Here is a 22,578-nt window from a genome sequence, read left to right as displayed (position 1 = left end):
ACAAAAACAGGCCTTAAGGAAATACCACTAGCAGAGTGTGCCTCTCTGAGGTCAGTGTGGGATTTGTGCTTTGAGGATAAAGGCTTCTATCCTTTTGTGTTGGGGTATAGGGTGCCAGTGAGAGCAGCACAGAGGTGGTACAATTCCTTTGCACCCTCGAATCATGGATGTGTGTGCATGTGCATAAATGTATAAAACAGCCTGCAGACAAGTTCAGACTTCATTCTATGACCAAGGAACTTTCTTGTCTGAAAGGAATTATGACCCTGAGACAAGCAACCACCTTTTCTCTCTCCCCATCCCCATTGGCTAAAATAGGAGGAAAAGTCCTTCGCGGGGATCTCATCATTTTCTGGCCCAAGAATATACAGGCACAGGACAGAGGTCTGGGCCTAGACAGTCTTGGCAAGTCCAGCTCATGCCCCTTCCAAACCTCTGTGGCCTGACCCTGGGAGTCAGTACGGGAAAGGCCATAGAGCTCAGGGAAGAATGGAGCGGGACTTCCTGGTTGGCCAGAGAAATCTCAGGGAATCTTAAAATGCACCGACAAAGAGGCTGGGGTGGGGCATGGTGGCCTCAAGGCCATGGAGCAATGGTTAGCAAGAGGCGATTGTGATTTCCCTCTGCCCAGAATGTCCATTTCTGCTCCCACCCAGGGAAGTGTTATGACTCTTTGGTGCCAATCTTAAGTACCGCTTCTGCTGCAGAGGTTTCCTGGGTTCCTCGCTCAGATGCCATAGAAAGTGACCTCCCCTGCTATGAATGCTATGGCACCATTCTGATCCTTGGGGGCACCTTTATTGCTTTCTTTCTGTACCATGTACGTTCCAGTCTTGACTCCTTGACAGGAATCATTTCATTCTTCTGTTGGGAGTTCTATTTCTTTCTTCTATTCAGAGCTAATCACAGGCCATATAGTCAGCAAACAACATATATCTGTTGAATAAATGGTCAGATGTCTGCCACAACAATGGCAAATAGTAGGCACTCAGTAAATGCACAGCAAATGGACAAACATAGGAGAAGTTTTACATTGCCCTTGGTGTTCAAATGGAAACCAGTTTCATATAATCCTTCAAAATCTCTACAGAAAGAACAATAAAAACTGCCTTGCTAACCACATGAATGTCTCAAATGAGACTTCAGGGATTCAAATACTCCATGGTGTGACATTTTTGTCTGTTTGTTTATTGTTTCAACTGGAGAATCTGAATGTCACAAAGAAGTATGTGTTTGTTGTCTTGATTGGAATATCTGATTAGCCAGAACTTTTCTTCTCATCTGCAGAATAATTGTTGATATTTTTAAGTTACTCTGTAATTCCACAAGAAATCCAAGCACTTTATGTAAGGAAGTGTGATAATATCTTATAAAACATGCCTTCTACAAACCACTACAACCATGCAATCTGTTTTACTCTGTTATCACTTTGTCATCACTGGAACAAAACAGCCAACACACTCACAGCTTAAAGGAGGAGAGGTTTATTTTGGATCATGTTTCAGTCACAAGCAGGTAGGGCATGGTAAAAGGGTCTGGTGGAGGAAAGCTGCTTATATCATGGTGGACAGGAAGCAGAGAGAGAAAGGAGGAACTGGGGACAAGAATATGTTCTTTCAGGGCCAGGGATTTAGCTCAGTGGTTCTGCTGCCTGCCTCACAAGTGCAAGGTCCTGAGTTCGATCCCCAGTACAAAGAAAAAAAAAAAAGAATATATTCTTCCAGGTCATGCCCGTGGTGGTCACCTTCAAATAGGCCCCACCTCCCAACAGCAAGCTGCCTATAGCACCCCCATAATCCAATCACCTCCCACACAGGAGAATTTTGGGAGACATTTTAGATCTAAACCACAATAGTTAATAATTCAGTGACATTAAGTATATTCACATTTTTGTACAATTCTCACCACTATCCATCTCCAGGACTTTTTCACCTTCCTAACATAAACTGTGTACCCATTAAACAATAATTCCAAGCCAAGGCAGTGGCACACATCTGTAATCCCAGCTATTTGGGAGGCTGAAGCAGGAGATTGAAAGTTCAAGGTCACTCTGGAAATAAAAAGGCTGGAGACATAGCTCAGTAGTAGACCACTTGCCTACCATGTGCAAGGAAGGTACAATCTCCAGGGCCACATACACATACACACAAACCTAAAAACAAACAAATGAACAACAACAAAAATAATAACTATACTTTATTTCCTTCTTCTGGCTCCTGGTAACCTTTATTCTACTTTCTGTCTTTATGAATTTGCCTATTCTGGGTACCCCATATAAATGAGTATTCCTCCTTCTGTGAGGGGTTTATTTCACTTCGCATGGTACCTAAACATTCATCCATATCATAGCATGTGTCCAACCTCACTGTTTTTGTTAAGGCTGAATAATACTCCATTGTATGTACACACTACTTTTTGTTTATCCATTCATCTGTTGGTAGACATTTGAGTTGCTTCCATGTTTTGGAAAATTATTGTGAATAATACTGTTATGTATATAAGTATTCAGATATGTTCAGAAATGAGCTTTTGATGGCAGCCTTATTGGTATTCTCATTGGCAAACTCTGTATCCATGGTAACTTGCTACTAACCAGAATATTTTTCCCGTTTTAAATTTTTTATGCCTTAAATTTTTTTTATTTTTTAGTTTTTTGAGGCAGAGTCTCACTATGTAGCCCGGGCTGGCCTTGAACTCACAGTGATCCTCCTGCCTCAGCCTCCCAGTGCTGGGATTACAGGTGTGTGCCACCATACCTGGCTTCCCCTTTTTTATTTGTATATGTTTGCAATATATAATAAAGACATTTGTTGGGAATGTGTATATATATATATATATATATATATATATATATATAGCCTCTTGATCCTTTTTACTTCCCTTCCCCTCCCTCCCATCTCCTCTCATCCCCAGACCCACTTCCTATGTGCATATAGTCTATCTCCTTGTTTTCTATCATCTATCTTTTATGTTGCTCTTTATTTATACTTTGGGTTTCTCATGTAATAGAGACCATGCGATATTTAACTTTGCATGCCTGATTTATTTCACTTAGTATCATGGTCTTAAGATGCACCAATTTTCCTGCAAATGGCTCAAGTTTATCTTTCTTTATGGCAGAGTAGTACTCCATTGTGTATATATACATTTTCTTTATCACTTTAGCTATCGATGGGCATATAGGCTGCTTCCAAGACTTAACTGTGGTGTGTTGTGCTACTATAGACATTAACCAGAATGTCTGACTAACCAGAGTACTCCGTTCCACCATTAGGCTTGGTAGGACTTTTCCTGGACTGTTGTGTCAGGTGGACCCACAACAGACCTTGACTGGGTCTGCCTCCACCTCACAGTGGACATGGGGCCACCAGCAGGCGGATGGCTGGACCACAGTAGCCCAGTTGTTACCCTGGATGCCAGGCTTGCATGTAGAGATCCCACCCCACCCCCTCTCCCTGAGCCCTGCGCTGTTCTAGCTGTTCGACTGGGCTGCTTTTTCACCAAAGTATGACCATGAGGAGCATTTGTTCTCAATTAAATTGGCTTCAGTTAAAGTGTTATCATGTGCATGGGGCTCAAATTACAGAGGCCCCTTTGGCCAGTGAATGGCACAACAGGGCTGCTCAGAGAGGTGGGAAATTCTGAGGCCCCTTCAGCACTGCTGCAGAAAAAGTGCTCAGAGTGGCATGGAGAGGGGCCAGCTAGTGATGTCAAGGGATTTATAAAGAGATTGCAGGACCTTTTAAGGGAATGAGGCAGTTGCTAAGGATGCAGAACTGTGAAAGCTGGATCTGGACAAGGCCCGAGCACTTCATTTGTTAGCTGTCCTGAAATACATGTAACTTTTAAAAAACATATTGTCCCACTTTCTTTGTGTGGTGTTCAAAAGACGACACCACAGTGTGGTGAACAGAACCTGTCGTGCTAATCAAAGTCTGGGGTAACCCACCTGAGCTCTCAGAACACAGAAAGCCTAAAGTGGGAGACCCTGGGGCTGCAGGTGAGAATTAATACTTGAACACACCTGGGTGCACATGCACCTCTAATATTCTTTCTTCCTGGATTTTTTTTTTTTCTTTTGCAGTACTGAAGGTTGAACCCAGAGCCTTCACACTAAACTGCATTCCTAGCCCCTTTTAAAATTGTTTTATTTTGAGACAGGGTCTCACTAAGTTGCTCAGTTGCCCAGGCTGGGCTTAAATTTGTGACCCTCTTGCCAAAGGCTCCCAGAATGCTGAGATTCCGGGTGTGTGCCACCATGCCTGGCTTCTTCCTTGATTTTTTTAAATCTTTATTCTTTGTGATACTAGGGGATTGAGCACAGGGCCTTGAACTGAGCTACATTCTCTTCCCTTTTTATTTTATATTTGAGACGGGGGTCTCACTCAATTGCCCAGGGTGGGTTTGAACTTGTGACCCTCCTGCCTCAGCTTCCTGGGTAGCTGGAATTATAGGTTTGTACCAGCACACGCAGGGTCTTTCTTGCTTTTTAAAAGCATCCTAATGAGGGGGCTGGAGGAAGGCTCTTTTTTTTGTGGCACTGAACTCAGGACCTTGTGCTTGCAAGGCAGGTGCAGTGCCACTGAGCTAAATCCCCAGCCTAGGAAGGCTTTTATTTGTTTGGTTATGCTGGGGATTGAACCCCGGACCTCATGCATACCATGTATGCGTTCTACTACTGAACTACATACACCTCAGCCCCTTTATTAATTTTGTTTTCAAGCAGCAATAAAGCTACCTAAGGCGTTGCACCTCTAAAGAGAAATATGAAAGTAATACATTATGTACAATATCTATATATATTGTATTTCTGATGGCTTCCATAATCTTTTTATAACCTTCATGTCTTTTTGTCTCAAGAATGTGGGTTTTATAAAAAAGAACCAAGATGAGTTATAATGACACAGGATTGACTTAGTTGAGCACACAAACCCCATCTTTCTTAATTTAACAGCTTGGCTTCCTCTGTGTTTTAAATAGATAACTAATGAAAATAGTCCCAGATTTAGGAACAGAGATCTAAGTTTGGGGGCTTTGTAATATTAAAATTAAGAGTTTGTTTCAGCAGCACATATACTAAAAAAAATTAAAATTAAAATTAAAAAAATTAAAATTAAAGGCTTTCAAATCAGTTTTCAGGAGAGAAGCTAAACTAAAGAAAATTCTCCAGCAACATTTTTAATTTTTCCATTGTGGAGCACTAAAACACACCAAACACACCAAACAAAGGATCATAAATAATGTCACCCCAGGTGTGGTGGTGAATGCCTATAGTCCCAGTGCTCAGGAGGCCAGAGGATTGCCACAAGTTCAAGGCTAGCCTGAATGATATATTAAGACCCTGATTTAAAAAAAAAAAAAGTCAAATTTTCACCCAATGAAAAGGGCCAAAGCTAAAGTAGAAAAGAAGGGAGAATTCAAAAGCATCTGGAAGCAAGCAGCACTTTGGGTACTTTGGGTACTCTGGGATCCGTGATACTGATTTATAACTGGCTGTAACTTTGCTTCAGCATCCTTCATTGGTGGGTACCAGAGAGCAGCTGGAGGATCACCTGGCCAGCCCTCCATATAACCCTACAGTACGGGCAATTCCATCACTCCCTTAGTGCCACTTTTTAATTTCAATTTTTATTTTTGGCAGTGCTGCAAGCAGAACCCAGGACCTCAGGCTTGTTAGCCAAATGCTCTACCCTGAGTGACATCCCCAGTCCTGTAGCTTAAATAAAAAGGTTGGGGGATATTTCCTTTTTTTCTTTGGATGGCAGTGGTGGAGCAGTCTTTCTGAATTAGTGCCCTGGTCCACAGCTGGGTTCAAGAACTTCCCTCGCAGGGCCCTCATCTCAGTTCTGCTCTAGCCTTCTGGCCCGCTACTCCCAGGAGGGCCCCTTCTGAGGAGGTGAAATGCAGCTGTGCCAAAGGACATTTTACTAGGAATGTCTCTGCAGTCCCTGTCTCCATGTCTGCCCTCCTTTTTCAAGCCTGACCCCTGCCTTGCTTACCTGACCATTTCGGCCCCAGTGATTTTCTCCTTTCCTTCTGGCCACATTACTTAGAAACAGTGCCTCTTGTTTTGCCGCTTAGATCACATCTTCTCTTCTGCCCTGGAAAGAGCGGGTCTCAGTGAGAGTGTAAACCCCTCTTCAGTCTCTTGCCTTTCCTGGGAAATCATTATAGCAGGAATCCTTCTTAGAAGGGACGTTACTGCCTTTGACCAAAAGGCTTCTCAACTAAAAGCTGTTGAATTAATAAATATTTCTTGCCTGAAATATTAAGCAGGCCAAGAAACACAGTTATTAACTCTAACTTGAAAAGGAATATTAGAGGTTGGAAAAGGAGGGAACAGTTACACTAACCCAGGGAAGATTATGAGAAAGGGAAGTCAAACCCTGCCTGGAGCCTAACTTCTTTCTTCAACTCAAAGTTCTGAAGACTTTATCTCTTCCTCTAAATCTCCTAATCTTTGCCACTGTTCCAAGAGAAATGAAGTTGTTTCAAAGCTTCAAGACCCTCTGAAAATGGCCATAATCTTTTCTTTTCTTTTTTCTTTTTTTTTGAGATGAGGTCTTGCTATGTTGCCCAGGTTGGCCTTGAACTATTGAGTTTAAGTGATGCTCCTGACTCAGCCTCCCAAGTAGTTGGGACTGTAGGAGCATTTCACCATGCCAGGTGGCCATCCTTTGATAATTGTTCCTTGCTTTTCTAGTTCAGGAATGGATGGGAAAGAGGAAGTAGCTCCAGCCAGGCACCTCTTTCCACTCCACTTCTCTTTACTCCTCTGATTTTGTCTGTAAGCTGTTGAGGAAAGCTTGGAACTCCGGAAGTCAAAGGAAGAATATTTTATTTATAAAAATATAATATGCATAATTCTATAGAAAAAGAGACCTTTAAAACAGAAGTATATGATTCAATAGGAAATATAGCTTGCTTTTTGCTTGAGTACCCAAGACCAGGATGAGTTGGTGTTTTTTTTTTTTTTTTTTTGGTACTGGGGATCGAACTCAGGACCTTGTGCTTTCGAGGCAGACAGCTAAGTTCCTGGCCCTAGTGTAGCTTGCTCTTTGTAAAATATGTAGGGGAAAAATATGTAGGCCAGTGTCACAACATGTGATACCATTTAGAATGTTCTTGTGGAGAAAAACATCTGAAATTATTACTTTATTGCTCATATAGTAAAAGATCATAATAAATAAAACTTGGATTAGAAAGCACTAGTGATAGAGATGCTATTTTTTCCCCAGAGATCAATTACTTAATACCTTTATTGCCACCCTTTTCAGATAGATGAATGATTTTGAACTCTGCCCCAGAGACTGTCAGGCAAAAACGGTATCATGGAGCCAGGTGTGGCAAGGAGTATCTGTAATTCTAGCTACTCAGGAGGCTGAGGCAGGGGAATCACTTGAGACCAAGAATTCAAGGCCAGTCTGGGTAAGATAGCAGGGGAAAAAAAGTTACTATGAAAAAATAACTTGAACTTTTTGAAGCTAAGTGTTATCCAATAATGGCAGGAAATGATTACATCCTATGAATTTTCATTTCTTTTTTCTTTTGTAGTAGTGGGATTAAACCCAGTATCTCACATATACAAGGCAAACACTTTATTACTGAGTAACACCCTCAGCCTTTTTAAACTGTGAGACAGGATCGCACTACATTGCCCAGACTTGTGATCTAGCTTGGACTTGTGACCCTCTCGCCTCCTGGGGTGGCTGGGATTACAGGCGCACTCCACTGTGCCTAGCTTCCTCTCCCTCCCTCCCACATTGCTTTCTCTTTCTTTTCTTAATTTCTTTTTCCCTCTTTTCCTCTCTCTTTCTTAATAGATTTGGAAATGATGAGGGTGAAATTCAGTTAGATCTAAAGGTGTAAAAACAAGATTGAAATCACTAGCTTAAAAAAAAAGGAAATGACTTTGGATGCCAATTGTTTCTGTGAAAAGGGTGTTTTCATGCCTAAGCAGCACGGATATGTTATTAGGTGGAAGCCAAAGCAGAGAACAGGCCTCTCACTTTTTAGAATAGTTCATCTAACTGAAACGCAAAGAATATAGTTTAGCAACAATGCACACCTAAATAAACATAGACCTTGAATTTGACTTGAATCTCATTTGCAATAAGAAGCTTTCCATAGCTTTTCTTTTTTTTTTTTTTTGGTACTGGGGATCAAACTCAGGACCCAGGAGATGCAGCACCACTGAGCTACATCCCTAGCCCCACAGCCTTTTATTTCTATTTTTTTAGGGTTTTCTTTTTGAGACAAAGTCTCACTATGTACCCCAGGCTGGCCTCAAACTTGCAGCAATCCTCCTGCCTCAGCCTCCTGAGTGCTGGAATTACAGGCTTGTGCCACCTCAGCCAGCTTCCATGGCCTTTTAGGTTCCACAGGTTGACACAGAATTTACTTGGATTCAAATCTTTGCTCTTTTCCTTTGTAAGTATGACATTAGAAAAGTTATCTAATTCCTCTGTTCTTCAGCCTCTTTGTAAAGTGGGGCTAACTTTAGGGTTGTTGTGAATATTAAATGAGATGATACATATGAGATCTTAAGGGCAAAGCCTGACACACAAAGGAAGCTAGTGAGTATTAGGCATTATTATCATCCAATTCCATGAATCATTAATTATTGGATGTCTACTATGTAGTAGTCTCTATACCAGACCCTAGAAAAAACCTTTGGAGGTTTGCTTTTTTGAGTCTTGTCTACAAATATTGTACAAATTTAATTATGAAATCCTGGTCAATTCAGCAGTCTAGTGAGACTCATGTTAATCTAGAAAAAAGGCTAGCTGGAGTGAGAAGACATTTTGAATTGATATAAATGAAATAGTTACTTAAGGTCTTGCCTTTAAATTGTTGAGTTACTGTGCCAGGTTTTACAGCATGTATTTTTTTTTTTACAGCATGTATTTTTGATGCATAATAAATCCACTGTGACATTCAAAGAGTCAAACATACCTGATTAGACTTTTCTGTCCTGTATTTATAAAAAGGTTAGTGATGCATTTCCTCAATGCAAATTATTTTTGGCTCTTACTAATATTTATGAATATAATAAAATCTCTACAGCATAATGCATGTGATTAATTTGTCCTAGTCATTAGCTTGCTTTTATTTAGGGAGATATCTCAGAAGATGCTACCTCTTAATCAGTAATTTCAGTAGATAGGGAATAGCAATATACAGGACAGGGCAGTTGTACTTTAGCCCTGTGGGGCAAGATGAGAAACATAATTATAGCAGTAATGTATTCTGTTGTATAAATTTATCATAGAAATGGTGCAGGAACAGTTTCATCAGCAGGCTTTGAGATGATTCCAAGGCTGTGATGTTTGACCTGAGAGTTGGCTTGGGTGGATATATCAAGGGGGGCATTAAAAGTAGAGTCCAGACTCTGGGTGGCTGAGCAGGAAGATCACAAGTTGAAGTCCAGCCTGTGTAGCTTAGTGACTTAGTGAGACTCTATTGCAAACAAAACAAACAAATGAATGAATGAATAAACAAAGAAAGAAAGAAAGAAACAAAAAACAGGAACAGGCTGGGGATGTAGCTCAATTCAAAGGCCCTGGGTTCAACTCCCAGTACTAGAATTAAAAAAAAAAAAGGAGTTTTCTGTTAACTAGTAGCTGATCATTTGGTCTAGGCAAGTGTAGCTTTTAAAAAAAAATCCCATCAGACTGAATAAAGAAAATGTGGTTTTTTAATAAAATGGAGTACTACTCAGCCATAAAAAATGAGAAATTAGAGACATTTATAGCTAAATGGATGCACATTGAGGGGATACTCTTAAGTGAAATAAATAGGACACACATGTATAAATACCGTTTAGTTTCTCTGGTGTGAGAAACTGAAAGTGTAAATAAGGACTAAAATGTATAATAGGTAATGTGAACTAGGAAGAAAAGGGGCAAAGGGGAAGGGGAAGTGGGAGGGATAGGGGAAAGGGAAGAAGGGAATGGAATTAATATGAGAAAATGGAAAACTGGAAACATAGTCTTTGTAAATAGGGAGGGGTGGAGGGGTTGAAGGGAGGGTAGGGGAAGGGGGAAAAAATAAGAACCAAGAAAGACTATGTAAAGGTGCAAATTTCCAATGATGAATGTCATTGTATTGTATACCTAAAATGTACCAATAAAATAAAAAAAAATCTCTTCACAGTACTGGGGATAGAACGCAGGGCCTTCACACTGTGGTACACCCCAGTCTGTTTTTTATATTTTTTATTTTGAGATAGGGTCTCAATAAGTCACTAAACTGCCCAGACTGGCCTTCCAGAAGGCTGAGATTACAGACATGTGCCACCGCACCTACCTGTGATTACAGCTTTGACTGGCTTTAGCACTGGCTTGATTGGTTACTTTTGGAGATTCTGGAGTAATATTAAGCCATGGGAATATACATTTAACATATCTCTACCTATGGTGTTTTGACAGATACTGAGTATTTGGCCACTAACTTCCTATGGCTCCTTCACTTGCATAATTTATAGTTAAGAACCTGAACATACAGTTCAATTATCCAATATATTCCAGGATGGAAATAACTAGGCAACTTTTCTCGAAACTTTTGATGCAGAAGAGAGAAGTGAATAGGCTCCTTCTTAGCAAATCTGACTCTAAGCATTTACTAACATAGGAACAAGACCCAACCAGTTGGAGGCAACTTGGGGAAGCAAGCTCTGTCCATGGCCACTACAGAAGGTTGCTTAAGGGCATAAAAACAATTCTGTACACCTTTGTGCTTAGCCGTCCTTTCCTGCCTACCCATTTCCACGAGGCTGATGACTTTTAAGTATTTAAACTCTCCCCAAAGGCATCCTACTGGTGCCTCCCAAACACAAGTCACCTATCACTGCGCAAAAGAACAAAAAGTGCCTGACCTTGACCCCCACATAGGCTCAGGCTTGGTTCTTACCAGAAAGGAACTCTGAAGTAATAAGGCCCAGTTTGGGGCTATTCGGAATGAGCCTTCCTGGTAAAACATAAAAACAAAACAGTAAACACTGCTCCTTCCCCTTTCCCAGAACAAAAACTCCAAGGCAAGGCTGTTGTTGCTATGCCCGCCTTAGAATCTGCCTGGAACACAAGAGAATTGGATTCCCCGAGGTCCCTGCTGAGCTTGGGTCCCCAAGGTCCCCGCTGTCCGGGCTGGGGCGAAGTTCCCGGTGACTGTCACCTGCTTGGCTGGCCGCGGGGGCGTGGCGGGGAGTGGCCGGGGCGGGGCCTGGGCTCGCAGGAGGAGCCGGCCCGGGCCCGCCCCGCAGGAGGAGCCGCTGGCTGGCAGAGCTCCGGCGTCTCCGTGACAGGCGCCCCGCGCTGCCGCGCCGCCGCCGCCGCCTTTTCTTCCTCGTCCCGGGCCGTCCGCGCCACTGCTTGGAGCCGGCGCCGCGCCCAGTCCCGCCTGGGCCGCGCGCCCCGCTCGCCGCGCTCCGCTCCCCGCCGCCCTCCGCGCGGGCAACATTCGCGCGGCCACAGCGCCCTCGCGTCGCCCGCGTCCGCTCGGCCCTCCGCGCCGCTCCGGTCCTGGCCCCGCGGCCGTCTCGCTGCCCACCCCACGTCCCCCCATTCCCCGCCGCCTGGCCCCGCCTGGCCCAGGGCTTCCCTCTCCGGGGTCTCGCCCGCCCCTTCCTGCAGCCTCTGGAGAAGCGGGTCCGCCGCGGGGCACCATGCCCAGCAAAACCAAGTACAACCTTGTGGACGATGGGCACGACCTGCGGATCCCTTTGCACAACGAGGACGCCTTCCAGCACGGGATCTGTTTCGAGGCCAAGGTGAGAAGGGGGGTCCCCGGGACGGGGGCACTGCCCGGGAGGGGGCCTGGCTGGGTGGATTTGCTGCACAACCATCCAGGCTTAGAGCAGGTGGGTTAGGCCAACTGGGGCCCTATCTCTTAGGGAGGGTGACTCCCCCTCCTCAGGGTACAATTCCCCGGACTCCTGCCCAGAACTGCTGAAGAGCAACTGCAAAGTTTGAGCGGCGTTGCTTCTCCCCTCCTCCCACCTGCAGACTCCCCCATCTCTGTCCGCCTAGGACTGGATTGAGTCACTTCCCCGAGCCCACCTTCCCGGGAGGAGAAACCCATGAATGAGCGCAGCCTGGAAACCTGGTTCTTTGGGATCAGGTGGAGGAAGCTCTGGTGTTATTTGCCCGCTGGGTTCCCTTGGGAAGAGGTGCTTTCAGGAAGGTCTTTTAAGAGGGGGAATGCCTGCTTCCTATTGAGGAAAGGAATAGAGGTGTTTTTGTTTTCTGTTTTGTGTGTGTGTGTGTGCGAAAATTCCAGGTAACCAGATCCGGGTGTCAAAGTCACTTTCTAAATGATTTGCCGCCACACCTTTGCACGGGCCAGTCCTTGATGGGAGGGTAGTGAGCAGGCGGGGGGGGGGGGCAAAAGCTGCAGTTTCAGCATCTGCTGCTGAAGAATTGAGCTGGAGGCCAAAGAAAGCCCCAGGTCCAACCTTGAGGGCGGAGGGAGGTGGCTGTGTCCTGGCCCATTAGAGTTGCTTAAGGCTGGTGCTCTGCCTTGCAGGGTTTCCGGTTTCTGAAATTTCAGTGGAGGTGCCCTCTACCCATCATCTTTTCCGTGGAAAAGGGCTCTGCTTTTTCTTTTTGCCGCTTGACCTCCCAGGTGACTTAAACACACAGGGATGCTCAGCCCCTATCGTGCACTTGTCACGAAATGAAAAAAAAATTGTACCTCCCATAGTCTGGGTCTTGCTGGTTTTGAAAACTGTACTTTTGATGTGGAGACAATTTTACTTTGTTCCCTTTTTCTCTTTCATGGCTGTGTACACGCCGGGGTTAGTGTCTCGCACAGGATTATTCCATCAGGTGTCTTGTTCCTTCAAGTCGCAAAACATTTTTCGAGTGTCTGATATGTGCCTAGTGAGATCAGCTATCTTTTGATTTCTTTTCCTTCTCATGGAGATATGTGAGTTGGGGAGTCTCAATTTTCTTAAGTTTTCCTTTCCCCAACTCTATTTTGGCAGAACCAGGGGAGATTAGCCCCTCTTCCCCCAGCCCGTAGACTCAGACCCTGCTGGGGAATGCAGAGCTGAGTTACTGGGCACAGCGGGACCAGACTGGGGCTGCAGCCAAGATCTTATCTCACTCTTCTCAATCCTCAGAATAGATCTGGTTGGTCTCAGATGGAATGTTTGAGTTCATTTTTATCTGGGTTTGCTGCTTTGGGGAGTGGAGTTTTTATGCTAAAGTACAGGTTTTCTTAATGATCATGATTTCATTTGCTTGGGACGTTGTACAGTGGACCCTTGACTTACAAACTGGATCAATTCCTGGGGAAGGGTTTGTTGTAAGTCAATACAGCTGAGATCTGGATGTTTACCTGGATACACTCTATAGAAAACAAGAGGCAGATGAACCTTCCATTAACCTAATCCAAGTTGTTTGTATCTCAGGCCAGTTGTAACTTGAGGGTCCACTATACATAAAATAGGAAATTGGCTTTTGTCCTCTGATTTATAACAGTGAGGGCAAGAAGGGAGATTAATGTGTGTTTAAATCTTCTTTTTCTCACAGTCCTCTGCATTTTGTCTCCACTAGGTGTCAAAACCTAGTGTGCATAAGAACCCCAGGTAAGGGTATTAAAAACCCAGTTTTCACCTAGCTCCTGTTCTAATTCAGTACTTCTAGGGAGAGTCCAAGAATGTGCACCTTTTTCTTTTTGTTTTGCCTCCCTCCCCGAGATTGAACCCAAGACTTGCATGTGCTAGGCAAGTGCTCTACCACTGATTTACATCTCTAGGCCCTTGTATTTTTTATTTTGAGGCAGGGCCTTATTAAACTGGCCTCAGATTTGTGATTCTCTTGCCTCAGCTTCCCAAGTGCTGGGATTACAGGTGTGTGTCACATACCAGGCAGGAATGTATACCTTTAAAAGCATTCCAGGTGATTTAATGCAGTTGATGACAACCAGGCTGAGAAATACTGGGCTTGAGGTTTGCCTTTAACTTGGTGCAACGTACTCTCCTTTTCCCTTTACCAAACATGCAATTTCTTTTCTAAGCAAATGTCTGGGAGCTGTGGGATGTAGTTCCTATAGTAACTTCCCTGTATTCACAGACAGTAGTGGTCAATAAGAAGAGGAGCAGCCACTGTTGATCTAAGCTCCATTCCCAATATAGATCAGAGACACAGGGGATCAGGAGTTTTGCTTTGAGAAAGGCAAGGAAGAGACAAAAGGGTAAGGGCACATCTAAGGGCAGGGTGGTGCTTTCTTGGGCAAAGGCTGACTTTGAGGACTAGGTCCTAATTCCTAGCTTTTTGGAATTCTGCTGGACACTGGCACATTCAAATGCCATGTCAGCCAAGATCTGAGTCAAGGTGGAAGCAGTAGCTTTCATGTCTTATATGTACTCTGCAAGTACATTATCTGGCTGGTTTCCACATTCCTATAGAACAGTGTTTGTGGGACTGCCCAGTTACTGGGCTTTCAGAGTTAAGTCCACACCACACCTCTTTGCTCATTTTAGGAAAGCACAGGCGTAGAATGCAAACATATTGTTGCCTCGTCAGGTAGCTTTGGAAAATGAGCCCAAGACTTCCTCTTCCAAGATTGGTGGTTTTTCACAATCAACACTGAGTGGAGTGATTCTTTGGATGTATGCCTGTCATTTTCAGGGTTTTGCAGAGACTGAAAGGTTTAGAGTTAGGTTTGAAGAGCATCTCAGTGGCAGAGGTTCTGTGCACTTAAACAAAAACATGCATGAGCCAGGCATTGTCTACATGCCTGTGATTCCAGGGTTGGGTATATAGCTCAGTGCAAAGGCCCTGGGTTCAATCTCCAGTACAAGAAAAATATTATGTAACAATAAAGCAGAATCCTAGATGTTTTTCATGTACAATGCCTCATTTAATTCTCACTTCTTTACAAAATGAGTCTCCTTATGTCTATTTATAAAACAGGACATAGGCCTAGGGAGGTTTTTACCTGCCCCGGTGCTCCCACCTGTGTGTGACAAAGCTAGAGTTTAAACCTAGAGCTTTGGCTTCAGACTCCTAAATCCAGTGCTAACTTATTCAATGTTCCCCCTGCCCTTTTTTTTTTTAGTACTGGGGATTGAACTCAAGACCTTGAGCTTTGGAGGCAGGTGGCGGAACCACTAAGCTAAATCCCTGGCCCTTATTCAATATCTTTTTTTTTGTTAAATTCTTTTATTGGTACATTTTAGGTATACAACACAATTACATTTCTCATTGGGAATTGTACCTTTACATGATGCATCTTGGTTCTTATTTTTTCCCCATTCCTAGCCCTCCCTTCACCCCCTCCACCCTTCCCTATTTACAAAGACTTTATTTCCATTTTTTCCATTTCTCATCATTTTTCCTTTCCCTTCTTTTCTTTCCCCTGCCCCTCCCACTACCCCTACCCATTTGGACCTTTTCTTCCTATTTTGCATTATCGATTATTCATTCTAATCATTGGTACATTTTAGGTATACAATATAATGACATTCATCATTGGAAATTTGCACCTTTACATAGTCTCTCTTGGTTCTTATTTTTCACCCTTGCCCAGCCCTCCCTTCAACCCCTCCATTCCTCCCTATTTACAAAGATTTTGTTCCTGTTTTTCCATTTTCTCATATTAATCCCATTCCCTTCTATCCTTTCCCCTAGCCCTCCCACTTCCTTCCCCTTTGCCCCTTTTCTTCCTATCTCACATTACCTATTATACATTTAGTCCTTATTTACACTTTCAGTTTCTCACCCCAGAGAAACTATTCAGTATTTACACATGTGTGTCCTATTTATTTCACTTAAGAGTGTCGCCTCAATGTGCCTCCACTTAGCTATAAATGTCTCTAATTTCTCATTTTTTATGGCTTAGTAGTACTCCATTTTATTAAAAAACCACATTTTCTTTATCCAGTCTCCAGTTGATGGGCATTTGGGCTGTTTCCAAGTTTTAGCTATTACAAACTGTGCTGCTATGAACATGGGTGCACATATATCACTGTGGTCTGATTCTTTTAATTCTTTGGGGAAGATCCCCAGCAGTGGAATAGCGGGGTCAAATGGGACTTTCAGTCCTAGTTCTTTGAGGTATCTCCATACTGATTTCCACAGTGGTTGCACCAGTCTACACTCCCACCAGCAGTGGAGCAGGGTTCCTCTTTCCCCACAGCCCTGCCAGCATTTGTTATTGGTTGATTTCATGATAGCAGCTGTTCTTTCTGGAGTGAGGTGGAATCTCAGCGTTGTTTTCATTTGCATCTCTCGAACGACCAGTGATGTTGAACATTTTTTCATGTATTTATTTGCTATTTCTACTTCTTTGCCTCAGAAATGTCTGTTCATTTCAGATGCCCATTTTCAGATTGGGTCTTCAAATTTGGGAGGTCTGATCTTTTTAAGTTCTTTATAGATTCAAGATAGTAGACCTTTGTCTGAGGAAGAGCAGGTGAAGATTTTTTCCCACATTGTGGGTTGTCTCTTCACACTGCTGGTGGTTTCTCTTGCTGTGCAGAAGCTTTTTAATAAGAAGAGGTCCCACTTGTTGATTGTTTGTGCTAGTTCATGGGGAACTGAGGTTTTGTTCATAAAATCTTTTCCTACACCGATGTCTTCAAGAGTTCTACCTAACCTCTGTTCCAACTGGTTCAGAGTTTCTATTTTAATATTTAGATCTTCAATCCATTTTGATTTTAGTTTAGTGCATGGTGAGAGATATAGGTCTAGTTTTAATCTTTGGCAAGTTGAAGCCCAGTTTTTCCAGCACCATTTATTCAAGAGGCTATCTTTCCACCAGTGAGGGTGTTTCCTTTATTGAAGAGATGATGGCTGAGTGTGTCTGGCGTTGTTTCTGCATCTTCTAATCTGTTCCACTGGTCCTCAGGTCTGTTTCTTTGCCAGTACCATGCTATTTTTATCACAGTAGCTTTGTAGTAGAGTTGCAGGTTGGGGATTGTGATACCCCCTGCCATGTCTCTGTTACCTAGAATTGCTTTGGCTATTCTGGGCCTCTTCTTGTTCCAAATGAATCTTTGGATTGTTTTCTCAAGGTCCATGAAGTATGCTTCTGGGATCTCAATTGGAATTGCATTAAATCTATATAGCAGTTTTGGAAGTATGGCCATTTTCACTATATTAATCCTTCCTACCCAGGAGCAGGGGATGTCTGTCCATTTTCTGATATCATCTTCAATCTCTCTTTTCAGAGGGCCATAGTTTTCAGAGAAGAGGTCTTTGATTTCTTTCATTAGGTTGATTCCTAGGTATTTCAGTTTTTTGGATGCTATTGTGAAAGGAATTATTTGCCCTATTTCTCTCTCAGTGAGTCTGTCATTGGTATAGAGGAAAGCTATTGATTTTTGTGTGTTGACCTTGTAACCAGCTACTTGACTGAATTTGGTTATTAAGTCTAGAAGACTTTTGGTGGAGTTCTTGGGGTTTTCCACATAGAGTATCATGTCATCTGCAAATAATGACAATCTGACTTCATTTCCTATCTTTATTCCTTTTATTTCATTCTCTTGTCTAACTGCCGTGGCTAATGTTTCCAGAACTATATTGAACAAGAGTGGTGATAGTGGACATCCTTGTCTTGTTCCTGATTTTAGTGTGAAGGATTTCAGTTTTTGACCATTTAGTATGGTATTGGCTGTTGGTTTTTCATAGATGGCTTTTATCAGTTTGAGGTAGAGACCATCTATTCCAATTTTTTGGAGGGTTTTTATCATAAATGCATGTTGGATTTTTTCAAATGCTTTTTCTGAGTCTATGGAGATAATCATATGGTTTTTGTCCTTGGCTGTATTGATATAGTGTATTACATTGATTGATTTGCCTATATTGAGCCATCCCTGCATCCCTGGGATGAATCCCACTTGATCAGGGTGTATGATCTTCTTGATGATCTTTTGCATTCTATTTGCCAGTATCTTATTAAGGATTTTTGCATCTGTGTTCATTAGTGAGCTTGACCTATAGTTCTCCTTTTCAGTTGGGTCTTTCTCTGCTTTGGGGATCAAGGTGATGCTTGCTCCAGGAATGAATTTGGGAGTATTGCTTCCCTTTCAATTTCCTTGAAGAGTTTAAACAGTAGTGGCAGGAGTTCCTCTCTAAATGTCTTGTAGAATTCAGCAGTGAAGCCATCAGGGCCCGGGCTTTTCTTAGTTGATAAGTTTTTAATTATGTTTTCAATTTCATTGGTTGATATTGGGTTGTTCAGAGCTTTTAGGTCTTCTTCGTTCAACTTTGGTAATTCATATGTATCTAGGAATCTGTCCATTTCTTCTGTGTTGTCCATCTTATTGGCGTATAGTTTCTGGAAGTAGGTATTGATGATCCTCTAGATTTCTGCTGGGTCTGTTGTCATTTCACCCTTTTCATTCCTAATTGCATGGATTTGGGTCTTTTCTTTCCTTTTTCTGGTAAGGTTGGCTAAAGGTTTGTCAATTTTGTTGATTCTTTCGAAGAACCAACTCTTGGCTTCATTGGTTTTTTTGTATCGTTCTCTTAGTCTCCATTGCATTGATTTCTCCTTTGATCTTGATAATTTCCTCCCTTGTATTAGCTTTGGGGCTTTCCTGCACTTCTTTTTCTAGAAGTTTGAGGTTCAGCATCAGTTTGTTTAATTGGGCTCATTCTGTTTTCCTAATATGCATATTCACTGCTATGAATTTCCCTTGTAAGACTGCTTTTATTGTGTACCATAGATTCTGATATGTTGTATTGTCATTGTCATTTAATAGAAGGAACTGTCTGATTTCTTCTTTAATTTCCTCTGTGACCCATTGGTTATTCAGAAGTGTGTTGTTCAATTTCCACGTGTTTATGAAATTTTTTGAGTTTCTTTTGCTATGGATCTCCAATTTCTTTGCACTATGGTCTGATAATCTACAGGGGATAACTTCAGTTCCTTTGCACTTACTTAAACATGTTCTATGTATGAGTATGTGGTCTATTTTGGAGAATAACCCATGTGCAGGTGAGAAGAATGTGTATTCTGATTTTGTGGGGTGGAAGACTGTAAACATCCATTAAGTTCATTTTTTCAAGAGTTCGATTGAGTTCTAGTATTTCATTACTTATTTTTTGTCTAGTTGATCTATCTGTTTGTGACAGTGGGTTTGTTGAGGTCCCCGACTACAACTGTATTAGTGCATATATGATTTTTCACGTCCGTTAGTATTTGTTTTATATAGTTGGGCTCACTAGTGTTTGGTGCATAGATATTTATGATTGTCATCTCTTCCTCTTGGATTCTTCCCTTTACAAGGATGTAGTGTCCTTCTTCATCTCTCTTCATCAGTGTTGGTTTGAAACCTACTTGATCTGCCAAGAGGATAGCTACTCCTGCTTTTTTTTGGGTTCCTGTCCCATGGAGTATTGTTTTCCACCCTTTAACTTTCAGTCTATGAGTTTCCTTTTGAATTAAGTGTGTTTCTTGTATGCAGCATATTGTTGGATTTTGCTTCTTGACCCATTCTGCCAGTCTATTTCTTTTGATTGGTGAATTGAGACCATTAACATTGATGGTTATAACTGAAACGTATTGACTTGTCATTGCCATGACTTTTTCTTTTTGTTGGGTTCTCCCCCTTTACATTTAATTTCTTGTCATGCCAGATGGGTTCATTCTGCTTTGCTTCCTGGGGTTGTGATCCTCAATGTCTGTTCCTAGGATATTGTGTACAATTCTTTGGATTGCTGGTTTGGTATTCACGAAGTTCCTAAGGTGCTCTTTGTCATGCAAGTATCTTATTTCTCCATTAATTTTGAAAGATAGTTTTGCAGGGTACATCAATTTGGGTTGGAGGCTGTTTTCTTTCAGGTCTTGGAATATGTCACTCCAAGCTCTTCTTGCCTTGATGGTTTGTGTTGAGAAGTCTGCTGTGATTCTGATGGGCTTTCCTTTATATGTGATTTATTTCTTTTCTCTGACTGCTTGTAGAACTTTGTTCTTCTGTTGAGTTTCTGGAATCTTAACAATTATATGCCTATGTGTAGAATGTTTTTGATCAAGGCTAGTTGGAGTCCTATATGCCTCACTTATCTGTATGTCAAGCTCTTTTCCCCTGCTTGGGAAGTTTTCTGCCATTACTTCTGCAAAGAGTTTTTTTTATGTCATCTGCAGTCTCTCCTGTTTCTTCATTGACTCCAGTCAGTCTTATGTTATTCTTCTTTGCATCATCTAGCAGCTGCTGGATTGATTTCTCATGCTCCCTTATAATTTTGAAACAATTTTTCTTTTCCTGGTCATTAATTGGAATCTTATCTTCTATATCTGAAATTCTGTCCTCACATTGGCTCATTCTGTTGTGTCTACTTTCAGTGGAGTTTTTCATGTCCTGGAAATCTATTTGCATCTGTTTTATAGATTCCATTTGTTTCCTATGTTGGGATTCCATCATGTTCCTCAGCTCCTCTCTAGATTTATTAATCATGTCTTGCACTAGGAGCACAATTTCTCCTGTTGTCTGAGAAATTATTTCTGATTTCGTTTTTCCAGATCCCCTTTTGTTGCCAGTTCAGGTGTCCAGGTGGTTGAGTATCAGAGTGTTCCATCTCATTTCCCTTTGGGGTTTCTGTAGGTGATCAGGAAGTCTGATTTTGAGACTTATTTAAGTGCTTTTTCATTTCGACTGCGGGGGGGGGGGGGAGCTGTTGGCGCCTGCACGGATTACCTCCTCTGAGATGGGAGAGGTGGGACAGAGGCCGGGAGCAGCAGTAGGGATGGTGGCCCAAAAGCCCTTTCCTCTGGGCTGGGAGCAGCGGGAGGGATGGTGGCCGGGAAGCCCCTTCCTCTGGACCAGGAGCAGTGGGATGGTGGCTCAGAAGCCCCTACCTCTGGGCCGGGAGCGGCGGGACATAGTACCGTGGTCTGGTGGTCTGGTGTCCTCTGTGTCTTTGTAGTGTGGAACCAGGTGGCTGTACAGAGGAGTGGGGGTGGGGGGGTGGAGGGTTGTCCAGTGGGGTGTTGCCGGGGCAAGGGCTGATTCGGCGTGTTCCGCGTGACTCGTGACCTCGGTAGGGCATGCGGAGACCAGCCTGTCTGCATGGGGCTCATTCAGCATGTTCCACATGACTCCCTTATTCAATATTATTAATGGAGCATTCATATTCACTATTCTGGGTAGTGTTTGGTCTACAGCTCTCTGGTAGGTTATCCTCAGGTTGCTAGCTAATAGCACTGTAATATAGGAAAGTATTCAAATGTTAATGCTGTATTTCCCTGTGGGCTCAGAGCTGCTCCCCATGTTTTGTGAGGTGCCTGGCTAACTGGCTAGTGCTGTCCCTGGACTGGAGGTCCATGCATGTGGACTCTCAGAACCTACCTTCCGGGTGACCAGTGTTGTCACCTGGCTGTCTTTACTTGCTTGGTGAGAAAGAGCCTTCTAATGACCATGGTACAAAGGCTAATATTAATAATATAGTTATAGCCTGTGTTTGTCGATGATTATTGATTTGTATGGAACTCTCACAAGGACTTTTTCTTGTGGAAAGAGGAATATTACTTTTATCTTTATTTTTCAGGTTATAAAATTGAGGATCAGAGAGATTAACTTGTTCGAAGCCACAGATGTGATGAGTGTCATATCATGATAAATATTTATTGAGCACTTACTATGTGCTATGCATCATTCTAGCTGCTACTTCATTTAATCCTTATACTTCAGGGCTCTGATCCCTGGTCTGTGGCTCTTTTACCTACTCTTGATATAGTTATCTTGATCCTGGATTTCTCTGTAGTCCTCCTGACCCTGAGACTGTTCATTGACGCTGCGTAGGTGATTCAGACTGTCAGAGTGGAAAACACCTTAGCCCATTTAGTAAAACCTTCTCCTTTTACAGATGAGGAAATTGAGGCCCATAGGGAAGTCACTGACCCCAGGTCAAATAGCTGTATAAAAACAGAACCAGGACAAATCCCTGGTTTTCTGGCTTCAAGTTGTCTGTCACTGCATAACAAACTACCTCAAGATTCAATGGCTTGAAACAATCATTGTTTAGTTTGCTTCTGATTCGTGGGTCAGGAATTCAGGCAGGGCTTCGCTTGGCTGTGCTGTTGGATGAGATGATGATTCCTTTGACTGCATTCATCTGTGTCTGGACTGGAAGGTCCTAGAAGGCTTCACTCATGCAACTGGTGCTTTTTGGTCCTCCACGAGGCTTCTGTCTCCAAGGCCTAGCTTGGATTTCCTCCCAGCGTGGCGGCCCTATCTGTTTGGTAGCTTGGCTTTCTAAGCAGAAAGGAAGAAGCTCTTAAGGCCTGGCCTTCTGAGTTTTACAGGGTAACATTGGCTGCATTTTTGTTGACCAAAATAGGTTATAGGGGAAGAGATAGATTCCAATTGAGGAGAGAGTGTTAGGGTCACATCGCATGGTAGCACATGGGATGAGAGATATTGGTAAACCCATTTGGATCATAGTCTCTCTTCACATTTTGTGTTCTTCCCTCTCTGCATATATCTTCTCCAATGATAGGGAATGCTCTTTGAGGACTTTGTCTCATGCTCTTTGTATCTCTCCTACCCTTAGATCCATGACATCAGGTACATACATGGTTGGCAACACAATTATTTGTCAAGTGGAAGAAATTACCAATTGTAGAGTC

At 42.7% G+C, this 22,578-nt stretch overlaps 1 protein-coding gene across 6 annotated transcripts in view; it reads left to right on the top strand.

Annotated features, from left to right (window-relative positions):
- Positions 1-11,312: 11,312 nt before the first annotated feature.
- CUNH1orf226 (chromosome unknown C1orf226 homolog) overlaps positions 11,313-22,578 on the top strand; it is a 331,114-nt gene continuing 319,848 nt past the window's right edge. For 2 of the 6 annotated variants that reach the window (XM_087191162.1, XM_087191161.1), the window contains exon 1: positions 11,313-11,767. In XM_087191162.1, coding sequence (XP_087047288.1) covers positions 11,663-11,767 — 105 coding nt within the window. In that variant the 5' untranslated portion in view covers positions 11,313-11,662. The remainder of the gene's footprint in view (positions 11,768-22,578) is intronic. The other 4 variants (XM_004865159.3, XM_004865158.3, XM_021244677.2 and 1 more) reach the window with 3 other exon arrangements.

The sequence above is a fragment of the Heterocephalus glaber genome, unplaced genomic scaffold (genome assembly GCF_053883595.1).
Source record: "Heterocephalus glaber isolate CG9 unplaced genomic scaffold, H.glaber_assembly_v1.0 deba00001561, whole genome shotgun sequence".
Classification (NCBI taxonomy): Eukaryota; Metazoa; Chordata; class Mammalia; order Rodentia; family Bathyergidae; genus Heterocephalus; species Heterocephalus glaber.
The sequence above is the reverse complement of the archived record's forward strand: the minus strand, read 5'-3'. Positions and strand labels throughout refer to the sequence as shown.